The sequence below is a fragment of the Rhinoderma darwinii genome, chromosome 5 (assembly GCF_050947455.1).
Source record: "Rhinoderma darwinii isolate aRhiDar2 chromosome 5, aRhiDar2.hap1, whole genome shotgun sequence".
Classification (NCBI taxonomy): Eukaryota; Metazoa; Chordata; class Amphibia; order Anura; family Rhinodermatidae; genus Rhinoderma; species Rhinoderma darwinii.
The window spans coordinates 154,981,861-154,993,981 of NC_134691.1; the positions used below are offsets into that span (position 1 = coordinate 154,981,861).

The following is a 12,121-nucleotide window of genomic DNA, read 5'->3' on the forward strand; positions in this document are numbered from 1 at the left end:
GGTTTCCCGGCCGGGTGCCGGCCGTTCATAAATCGGCCGGCACCCGGCTGCATTAGGAATAATAGACCCCTAATGGGGCTATTCACACGACCGATTTTTTGACGGCCGGGAAAACCGGCCGTCAAAAAATAGGACATGCTCTATTTTCGGCCGGGTGCCCGGCCGCCCAGCTCCCATAAAAGTCTATGGGGCCGGGTAACACCCGGCCATCACCGGAATGTGTCCCGAGTGATGGCCGGGTCTACCGTCGCTCGCGCAACACTCTCTCCTCCTCCTCCTCACAGTGCAGAGTGCATGTGAGGAGGAGGAGGAGGAGGGTCTTTTATTGCTCGCTGTAGGAGTCGGAATCCCCAATCCCCGGCCGGGGATTGGGGATTCCGCTACAGGAGAAGTGCGTGACTACACTGTCCAGATATGGACACAGCGAAGTCACTCACTTCTGCAGCCGAATCCCCGACTCTATGGCCGGGGATGCCGCTACAGGAGAAGTGCGTCACTACACTGTCCATATATGGACACAGCGAAGTCACGCACTTCTGCAGCGGAATCCCCAACTCTATGGCCGGGGATGCCGCTACAGGAGAAGTGCATGACTACACTGTCCATATATGGACACAGCGAAGTCACGCACTTCTGCAGCGGAATCCCCGACTCTATGGCCGGGGATGCCGCTACAGGAAAAGTGCATGACTACACTGTCCATATATGGACACAGCGAAGTCACGCACTTCTGCAGCGGAATCCCCGACTCTATGGCCGGGGATGCCGCTACAGGAGAAGTGAGTGACTACACTGTCCATATATGGACACAGAGAAGTCACGCACTTCTGCAGCGGAATCCCCGACTCTATGGCCGGGGATGCCGCTACAGGAGAAGTGAGTGACTACACTGTCCATATATGGACACAGCGAAGTCACGCACTTCTGCAGCGGAATCCCCGACTCTATGGCCGGGGAAGCCGCTACAGGAGAAGTGCATGACTACACTGTCCATATATGGACACAGCAAAGTCACGTACTTCTGCAGCGGAATCCCCGACTCTATGGCCGGGGATTCCGCTACAGGAGAAGTGAGTGACTACACTGTCCATATATGGACACAGTGACGTCACTCACTTCTGAAGCGGAATTCCCGACCTGTGGCAGGGAATTCCTCTTCAGGAGAAGTCAGTGACTACACTGTCCATATATGGACATTGAAGTCAGTGACTTCTCCTGGAAGGGGGGGGGATGGGTGTAACCTACAGGGGGCTGTGTGGGATCACCTACAGGGGACTTGGTGGCATCACCTACAGGGGGCAGGGTGGCATCACCTACAGGGGGCAGGGTGGCATCACCTACAGGGGGCAGGGTGGCATCACCTACAGGGGGCAGGGTGGCATCACCTACAGGGGGCAGGGTGGCATCACCTACAGGGGGCAGGGTGGCATCACCTACAGGGGGCAGGGTGGCATCACCTACAGGGGGCAGGGTGGCATCACTTACAGGGGGCAGGGTGGCATCACCTACAGGGGGCAGGGTGGCATCACCTACAGGGGGCAGGGTGGCATCACCTACAGGGGGCAGGGTGGCATCACCTACAGGGGGCAGGGTGGCATCACCTACAGGGGGCAGGGTGGCATCACCTACAGGGGGCAGGGTGGCATCACCTACAGGGGGCAGGGTGGCATCACCTACAGGGGGCAGGGTGGCATCACCTACAGGGGGCAGGGTGGCATCACCTACAGGGGGCAGGGTGGCATCACCTACAGGGGGCAGGGTGGCATCACCTACAGGGGGCAGGGTGGCATCACCTACAGGGGGCAGGGTGGCATCACCTACAGGGCGCAGGGTGGCATCACCTACAGGGGGCAGGGTGGCATCACCTACAGGGGGCAGGGTGGCATCACCTACAGGGGGCAGGGTGGCATCACCTACAGGGGGCAGGGTGGCATCACCTACAGGGGGCAGGGTGGCATCACCTACAGGGGGCAGGGTGGCATCACCTACAGGGGGCAGGGTGGCATCACCTACAGGGGGCAGGGTGGCATCACCTACAGGGGGCAGGGTGGCATCACCTACAGGGGGCAGGGTGGCATCACCTACAGGGGGCAGGGTGGCATCACCTACAGGGGGCAGGGTGGCATCACCTACAGGGGGCAGGGTGGCATCACCTACAGGGGGCTGGGTGGCATCACCTACAGGGGGCTGGGTGGCATCGCCTACAGGGGGCAGGGTGGCATCACCTACAGGGGGCAGGGTGGCATCACCTACAGGGGGCAGGGTGGCATCACCTACAGGGGGCAGGGTGGCATCACCTACAGGGGGCAGGGTGGCATCACCTACAGGGGGCAGGGTGGCATCACCTACAGGGGGCAGGGTGGCATCACCTACAGGGGGCAGGGTGGCATCACCTACAGGGCGCAGGGTGGCATCACCTACAGGGGGCAGGGTGGCATCACCTACAGGGGGCAGGGTGGCATCACCTACAGGGGGCAGGGTGGCATCACCTACAGGGGGCAGGGTGGCATCACCTACAGGGGGCAGGGTGGCATCACCTACAGGGGGCAGGGTGGCATCACCTACAGGGGGCAGGGTGGCATCACCTACAGGGGGCAGGGTGGCATCACCTACAGGGGGCAGGGTGGCATCACCTACAGGGGGCAGGGTGGCATCACCTACAGGGGGCAGGGTGGCATCACCTACAGGGGGCAGGGTGGCATCACCTACAGGGGGCAGGGTGGCATCACCTACAGGGGGCAGGGTGGCATCACCTACAGGGGGCTGGGTGGCATCACCTACAGGGGGCTGGGTGGCATTACTTATAGGGGGCTGGGTGGCATTACTTATAGGGGGCTGGGTGGCATTACCTACAGGGGGCAGGGTGGGTGGCATCACCTACAGGGGGCAGGGTGGGTGGCATCACCTACAGGGGGCAGGGTGGGTGGCATCACCTACAGGGGGCAGGGTGGGTGGCATCACCTACAGGGGGCAGGGTGGGTGGCATCACCTACAGGGGGCTGGTGGGTGGCATTACCTACAGGGGGCTGGGTGGCATTACTTACAGGGGGCTGTGTGGCATCACCAACAGGGGGCTGTGTGGCATCACCAACAGGGGGCTGGGTGGCATTACCTACCAGGGGGGCTGTGGCATTATCTACAAAGGGCTGTGTGTGGCAACAAATTTAAATGAAATTCATCCGATTTTAAAACGGACAGGGAAAAAAACGGATGCAAATCGGGTCCAAATCGGCCGGTAAAAACGGCAACTCGGCCCGGAACGGAATCGGAACGGATGCAAATCGGATGCAAACCGGCCGGGAAAATCGGCCAAAAACGGCCGATTTTCCCGGCCGGCACTCGGACCCTGTCGTGTGAATGAGGCCTTATTAGAAATTAATTAACCCTTTCCAGACTGATCCATTTTTTGCTTTTTCATTTTCGTTTTTTCCTCCAAGCTTTCCAAGAGCCATAACTTTTTTATTTTTCCGTCAATAGAATGGTGTGAGGGATGATTTCTTGCGGGAGGAGTTGTCGTTTCTATTGACACCATTTAATGTACTGGTAAAACTGAAATTAAATTCCTTTGCAGGCAGAAATTGGAAAAAACTGCAATTCCTCCGTAGTTTTTTGGGTTTTGTTTTTAATGCTTTCACCGTGCAGTAAAAACGACAACTTAAATTTTTTTCTGCCACTTAATACAATTACGGTGATAGCAAACTTATAGTTTTTTTTATATATCTTACTACTTTTACAAAGTAAAAAACTATTTGTAAAAAAAATATTGTTTTGTTTCACCACATTCCGAGAGGCATAACTTTTTTTATTTTTTGGTCGATTGAGAGGTGTGCGGGCTTATTTTTTGCAGGACGAGCCGACGTTTTTATTGGTACATACAACTTTTTGAGCACTCTTTATTAAAAAAAAAATTTAGAGAGATAAGGTGACCAAAAAACAGCGATTTTGGAGCTTTAAATTCTTTATTTTTTATAGCGTTTACCGTGTGAGTTAAATAATGGTATAATGTAACAGTTCAGACTTTTACGGATGCACCAATTTTGTGTATTTTTTTTTTACAATACTTTAGAGGAAAAAAAAAATTGGAAAAAGCGTTGTTTTTGGACTGAATTTTTTTTTGTACACATTTTATTAGTCCCCCTAGGGGACTTGAACCAGCGTTCATCAGGTCGCTGGTACTATACACTGCAATACTAATGTATTGCAGTATAGTGTCATTTTTACAGGCTCCTGTAACAGCGCGATCGCTGTTCCTGTCCATTAGTCCCGGGTGTCAGCTGTAATACACAGCTGACACCTGCAGCGTATGGCACAGGCTCAGCACATCATCCCCCCCTCCCACACCACAACGTGATAAGTCGTGGTGCGAGAAGGGTTAATGCGCAGCAGATGGTGCGGAGTGAAAATTTAAATTTTTGACTGATATGCCATTTTAGTGCACAATAAGTTGTGCCCAGTTTGTGCCACTGAAGACAAATACCTCAAAATATTAAGCGGGTTCTCCTGGGTATGGCGATGCCATATCTGTGCACGTAAACTGCTGTTTGGGCACGCTGAAGGATGAGAACGGAGGGAGCGCAATTTGGCTTTTGGCGAGCAGATTTTGCTTGGTAAGGCTATGTTCACACGGCAGCCTCCGTTACGTAATGGCATGTGCAGGCGCTTTTCGCTGCGTCCATTACGGACGTAATTGGAGCTGTTTTTCCATGGAGTCAAGGGAAAACGGCTCCAATTACGTCTCAAGAAGTGACAGGTACTTCTTTGACGCGGGCGTCTTTTTTACGCGCCGTATTTTGACAGCGGCACGTAAAAACAATTACAGTCGGCACAGAACATTGTAAACCCATTCAAATGAATGGGCAGATGTTTGCTGCCACTTTGGAGCCGTATTTTCGGACGGAATTCGGCGCTAAAATGCCCGAATTACGTCCGTAAATAGGGTGTGTGAACCCAGCCTTATAGTTCTGTTTGGGGTTTTACTGGAGTTTCAGTTTATAATGTGGGGGAATATGTAAACTGGGTGGAGAACATCAGGATATATGTTATCTCTGCTGAGTATATCAGGGCATAATAAAAAGTTGTAGTTTTTTTTTTGGCTTTCACCGTGAGCTATAAATGACAATATTACTTTATTCTGTGGGTCTATGGGATTACGACTATACCATATGTATATTTTTTTTCTATGTTTTGCAGTGCTTGCACAATAAAATCACTTTTTTATAAAATTATTTATTTTTTGTGTCTCCGTATTCGGAGAGCCATAACTTTTTCATTTTTCAGTCAAAAAAGCTGTGTAAGGCCCTGTTCAAACAAAGTTTTTGGGCGCGGTTTTTGCCACAGAAACCGCAGCAAAAAACAGCCAAAGTTGACTCCCATTGATTTCAATGAGAGGTGGAGGCGTTTTTTTCCCGGGAGTGCACCACCAAACCCTATATATTTCCAGACGGCAGACAACCTGATGATTGCAGCTGTCTTGACATGTTGTTGGCAGCCATGTCCACCTTCACGTAACTTTGTGACAAACACAGATTATTTTTAAGCCATACGTTTGCGCCTCAAACTCACATACAAAAGCAGAGGTTTACACACAAAAACAATGTAAAAATATTAAATCAAGGTGTGCAAGGTTGTTTTTTTTCCACTGAACAGCCACCATGGATGGGGATATTACATGATTTAAACATAACTTTTAACCCCTTCCTGCAGTAGCCATTTTTCTGATTTTCATTTTCGCTTTTTCCTCCCCACCTTCTAAAAGCTGTAACTTTTTTATATTTCCCTTGATAAAAAGCCATACGATTACTTAATTTTTGCAGGACCATTTGTTGTTTTTCATGGCACCATTTATCGTACCCCATCATGTACTGGGAAACTAGAAAAAAATTCTTTGTGCAATGGAATAGGAATAAAAACAGAGATTCCGCCATGGTTTTTGTTTTTATGGCGTTTACTGTGCAATAAAAAGGACATATTAACTTTATTCTGTGGGTCAATACGATTACAGCAATACCAAATTTATATTGTTTTTTTTATGTTTTACTACTTTTACAAGGAAAAAAAATATTGTTAAAAATAAAATTTGTTTTGTGTCGCCATTTTCTGAGAGCCATAACTTTTTTTTTTTTTTTTGGCCAACTGGATAGGCTACGGTGATCATGTTAAAAAAAAAAACAAAAAAAAAAAAAAAAAACACTGGGACTGCCGCCAGAGCGACAGAGTTGGATCGCCGAGGGCAAGGATAGGTAAGTGTTCCTTTTTTGGCTTATTCACTTCATTTCCTGCCTTTTTTCATAGTTTGGAGGTAGAAATTTTTTTTACGGCGTGAATATAAGAAAAAGCGATTCTCAACATCGTTTTTCTTGTTTATTTTTTGTTTTTACTTAGTGTAGAGGCAATAAAATATATTTTATGCAAAATAATAACTTTTTTTTTTGGACTTTTTTTAATTTATTTATTTTTTAATCCCATTAAGGGATAACTTTATTTATAACTATAGTTTTTGCTTGTAATGTATTAGCATACTCCTGTATACTAATACATGATACTGTGTCACAGGCTGCTGTTAGGGCAGCACATAGTGTGCCCTAACAGCAGGCAAAGTGAACAGACAGCCCTGGGGTCCTTTGTAGATCCCCAGGGCTGACTGCAGAGGGATTCCCCGGTGTTTGATCACGTCACCGGGTTTCAGATGACGAGATCAAAGCGGGGAGTTTCCTTTGATCTTGCCGCGGTCACAGACAGTGGCGATCAAAGGGTTAAACAGCTGGGGTCCGAATGTTTTCCGACCCCAGCTGCACTTAGCAGGCTGCTCTAAGATCAGGAGCTATTCGTTACTCATAGGAGCGCTCATCAGCCTCTTCTACAGCGACGCCAAAACACGTCGCTGTAGACTAAGGACATGCACCGCCTGCCATCAAAAGACGGTGGGCAGTCGTTAAGGGGTTAAACTAGACAGACCATTTGCATATGCCTGTTCAGAACCCAGTCTATTAACCAGCACAAAGAGCCAAAATCATGTATAATCTGGTCACCTGTACATTTGAATGGATGCCATAAAATATTACATTACTGCTGCAGAGGAAATGTGTGGCTGCCTTGCTATTGAGAAGGCCTTGTCCATTGGAGATAACCCTTTCAAAGAGAATTTGTCACCAGTTTAGGAATGCCCAAATCCTTAGCTAATCTGATAGGTGTCGTCACTCTGATAATGATAGTGAAAATTGTGTCCCAAAACTTTTATTATTTTAAAACTTATGAGCTTTTCTCTAGATATGCAAATGAGGCTATACTAGATAAGTGGGTGTCAACACCAGCGATTCCCCTGAGGTGGAGCCTCCTCACAGCCTCTGACGCCGTCCTATCAGCATGAAGCTGCTTCACACAGTGTGAGAGACGGAGGCTGGAGGGAAGGGGGATCACTTCAAATAGCCATATCTCCTGCTGTGGACCAGTTAGAACAGTGGTTCTGGGGGCATATGAAAGATGAGATTCTAGCTGTAAAACAACTGGAGATATTACCAGTTAAAAACAGTCGGGAATGGAAGGCTGTGTTAACATAACCGTTGCCCTTCCGTTGAAGGGTTCAGTCGCAGTCAACTGTGCTATTGATTTTGTCAAAAATTACGGAACCCTGTCACAACTATGACAAATGGAAACCTTTAGCAACGTTTCCGTCAGAGTTGATATCAATGGTGATGCAAACAGAAGCTTAGGTTTCCGTTTGCCTTTCCGTTGAGGGCTTAACCCGACGGAACCCCTCAACGGAAGGGCAACGTTGATGTGAACAGGCCCGAAGCTGTATACTACATGATCAGACTGTGTTGCTGGGCTGGGAAGAGGTGAACTGTATGATGCTGATTGGACAGCGTCATATAGAAAACATTACACCGCCCAGAGTGAAAAGAAAGAGTCGCCTCCTATTTGGAAGAATAGCAGATTTAGAAAAATGCATAGAATTTTGCAAATAATAATGACACTATAGTGATCGGCATCATAGCGCCTATTAGATTAGTTGGGAGATAGGAAATTAATAAACTAGTGACAGATCCTCTTTAAAGCGGATCTGTCACGAGACTATGCGGCCCTATCTACGGGCAGCATAGCATAGGAAGAGGTCTGCTCTCATGTTAGCCAAAATGCCAATAAAAGGAGCGATCAAAGAATACATCGGACTAATAGGAGCCAAGAGTATTCATGAGGGGAGCGCTCCCCACTGCCCCTCCCGCTAGTGACTAGGAGTATACATTCTCCTATTAGCCAAATGGCCCAATACCGGACCGGTCTTCATACGATGCTGCACTTACATAGGGCAGCATAGTCGGATGACAGATCTGAGGATGGTATGACTTACACTAGTAATGTGATTAATAGCAAAATTACATCACATAAATCAGACATATATCCTAAGCAATGACATTAGAAAGCTAGCGGACATTATCAACATTGTTTACAGCAATGTACACACGACCAGAAGTCATTATTTAATTGGAGCCCCTAAAGCCGGCCATACAATGAACGGCCAAAATCGTCTGTGGAATCCCCTGTACTAACGATCCCATCAGAAATAGGAGACTAAACTGGCCAATCAGCTGGGGCCAGTGCAAAGTGGTCAGCAGACAGCAGTCGCAAATGATCGTTTATAAACGATGGTCGGCCGAAATCGTAAAGTTTTAGGTCTGTTCTTGGGAAAGTTGTGTAAGGCTATATTCACACAGTTTTTTTTGCAGGCAGAATTTCTGCCTCAAAATTCCGTTTGAGGCAGATTTTCCTCTCCCTGCACACCGATTTTCGCAGCATTTTTCACCCGCGGCCATTGAGCGCCACGGGTATAAAACTCTGCGAAATATGCTTTCTCTGCCTCCCATTGATGTCAATGGGAGGTCAGAGGCGTAAACGCCCACAGATAGGGCATGTCCCTTCTTTCTCCCGCGAGACAGTTTTACCGTTCGCGGGAAAAAGACGCCTCCGCCTCCCATTGAAATCAATGGGAGGCATTTTCGGGCCGTTTTTGACGAGTTTTGTGCCGTGGATTCCGTGTCAAAAAACTCTGTGTGAACATAGCCTAACAGTTTAGAACGATGCAATTCTAGCTTCCATTGTAGTGGTCACTCAGCTTTCCCAGACTTGTGAATGGTAACTCATCTTCACACAGCTTTATTACATAGACTTATGTATCACCGTATAACTAGTTATAATACCCGTGCTGTAAAACCCTAGGCAGAACTAAAAAAAAAAAGGCTGACTGGAATAAGTAAACAACTCACGCACTTGTTATATACTTACATGTTTTATTTTATATCAGAGGGAAGCACTCTATGAATACATATATGTAGCACGACGAGTCCAAAAATTGCTTTTATGAAACCAATAGGGAAAATGCCATGTTTATAGACGAAACAAGCCATGACCACCACCCCACGTGACCAGGGGCTGCCTGACTGAACGACTACATACGGGGCCTGTGATTGATCCCATTATATCATATAGTCATCGCTCTATAATAACGCGCGATGTGACAGAAAAACGGGCGATTGTGAACTACCTGTCCAGCTGCTCCGGCTCGCCCGCCATCTTGCTGCTCTATAGTGGTAACATGTGCCGGATGATGCGACAGAGCTGCCTCCATGTGCTTCCTGTTTGCTTCCTGTGTTCCACCTAATCCGCCAAGCTGTGCTCCCAGCTGCGACCTCGGCTTGTAATATGAATACGGACAGAGGGCTGCTCAACAGGGATCAATGCGTTTATTTAACTATTGCACAGACGTATATAATCGCTACGACATTCTAGGATAATAATCCCACAGGAAGAAGTTCTGCTGCTCCACAGCTACAAATCGTTTTGCGATGCGATCATATGTGAAATTGCACCACAAACTCGCAAGCAATATGTTCACCGGGATTGAAGTGGGGAGAGAAATCCACTGACATTGCAAAAATCATAAATTCAATACGCTGGATATTTTGCGTGCCCCCATAGATTAAGGGTATGTTCACACGGCAGCATCCGTAACGGCTGAAATTACGGGGCTGTTTTCAGGAGAAAACAGCCCCGTCATTTCAGCCGTAACGGCATGTGCAGGCGCTTGAACGCCGCGTCCATTACGGACGTAACTGGAGCTGGTTCTCCATGGAGTCCATGGAAAACGGCTCCATTTACGTCCGAAGAAGTGACATGACACTTCTTTGGTTTGGGCGTCTATTTATTTGACAGCGACGCATAAATATATGCCTCGTGTGAAGAGACAAACGTCAGCCCATTGCTTTCAATGGGCAGATGTTTGTCAACGCTTTCAAGCCGTAATTTCGGACGTAATTCGGGGGTTAAAACACCCGAATTACGTTCGTAAATAGGCCGTGTGAACATACCCTCATATTAGAAGCAACGCGTTCTAACGTGACTGTGCTTCTATGATTATCTGCCATAGATGTCACTATGGAGCCTTGTCCTACTCACAATGTAAACAGGTGAAATAGCGGAATAAGGCCCTGTTCACACTGAGTTTTTTTACGCGGAAACCGCGCCGAAAATGCCTCCCATTGATTTCAATGGGAGGCGGACGTGTTTTTTTACCGCTCACGGTAAAAAATGCTTGCGGTAAAAAGTGTTAAGCCCTATGTTCAGGCATTTACGTCTCTGACCTCGCATTGATGTCAGAGAAAGCGTATTTCGTGGCGTTTTTGCCCGTGGCACCCAATGGGCGCGAGCGAAAAATGCCATGAAATACGCGGCAAACGGCGTGCAGGCAGATCAAAATCTGCCTCAAAATTCCGTTTGGAATTTTCCTCCTGCAAAAAACTTGTTTAGAATTAGGGTATGTGCACACGATAACTGCAATTACGTCTGAAAGTACGGAGCGGTTTTCATGAGAAAACAGCTCCTGAATCTCAGACGTAATTGCATGTACTCGCGTTTTGCGGGGCGTCTTTTACGGATGTAATTTGGAGATGTTCTTCATTGGAGTCAATGAAAAACGGCTCCAATTACGTCCCAAGAAGTGTCCTGCACTTCTTTTGACGAGGCTGTTATTTTACGCGTTGTCTTTTGACAACGACGTGTAAAATGACAGGTCGTCGGCACAGAACATCGTAAAGCCCATTGAAAGTAATGGGCAGATGTTTGCCGACGTATTGGAGCCGTTTTCTCAGACGTAATTCGAGGTGTAAAATGCCTCCATTACGCCTGAAAATAGGTCGTGTGAACCCAGCCTTATAGCCTGTTCACATCACCGTTCGGAAAGTCAAACTGAAAACACAGCTTCCGTTTCAGTCACTATTGGTATCAATGGTGACAGAAACTTTGCTAATGGTTTCTGTTCGTCACCATTCCGGCAGGTTTCCGGTTTTCCGACGGAATCAATAACGCAGTCGACTCCGCTATTGATTCCGTCGTTAAAACGGAAACCTGCCGGAATGGTGACGAACGGAAACCATTACCAATGTTTTCGTCACCATTGATATCAATAGTGACGGAAGCTGTGGTTTCAGTTTGACTTTCCGTTGCTGGGTTCACCCGACGGAAAGCTCAGACGGAACCACGGAACGGAAAGCGAACGGTGATGTGAACAGGACCTTCCCATTGATTTCAATGGTAATTCTTCTGTATCAGTTGCTTTCCGTTTGTCTCTGTTCGCTAGGTTTCCGTTTTTTTTCACGGAAACAAAAGTTCTGCAGACTGCACTTTTGCATCCGTCCAAAAAAATAGTTGACTACGCTTTTGATTCCGTCAGAAAAACGGAAATCTGCCGGAATGGTGACAAACGTAAACCATTAGCAATGTTTCCGTCACCATTGATATCAATGGTGATGCAAACGGAAGCTAAGGTTTCCCTTTGCCATTCCGTTGAGGGGTTCTCCCGACGGAAACCTCAGACGGAATCCCTCAACGAAAAGCCAACGCTGATGTGAACAGGCCCTAATTCTGCGGCGGATTGTGTGGCAGGAAAATCTGCCGTGTGAACTGTCCCTTAGAGTGTGTTTAGATGAGACTTTTTGGCCGTGCGGTAAAAACCGCATCGAAAACCGCAGAGGAACCGAACACATTCTTGGTACGACTTTTGAATCGTTTTTTACCGCACCATTATTTTTGTGCTTTTTAGCACTCTGTGGCACAAACGTCTGTGCACTCT

The 12,121-nt window shown here is 47.7% G+C and overlaps 1 protein-coding gene across 2 annotated transcripts in view; it reads right to left on the reverse strand.

Annotated features, from left to right (window-relative positions):
• Nucleotides 1-9,643, reverse strand: part of RIOK1 (RIO kinase 1) — a 76,479-nt gene extending 66,836 nt beyond the window's left edge. The window contains exon 1 of one of the 2 annotated variants that reach the window (XM_075826665.1): nucleotides 9,539-9,643. In XM_075826665.1, the coding sequence (XP_075682780.1) occupies nucleotides 9,539-9,567 (29 nt within the window). In that variant the 5' untranslated portion in view covers nucleotides 9,568-9,643. Of the gene's footprint in view, nucleotides 1-9,279; nucleotides 9,406-9,538 lie in introns of those variants that run through there. The other variant, XM_075826666.1, reaches the window with a different exon arrangement.
• Nucleotides 9,644-12,121: the final 2,478 nt, after the last annotated feature.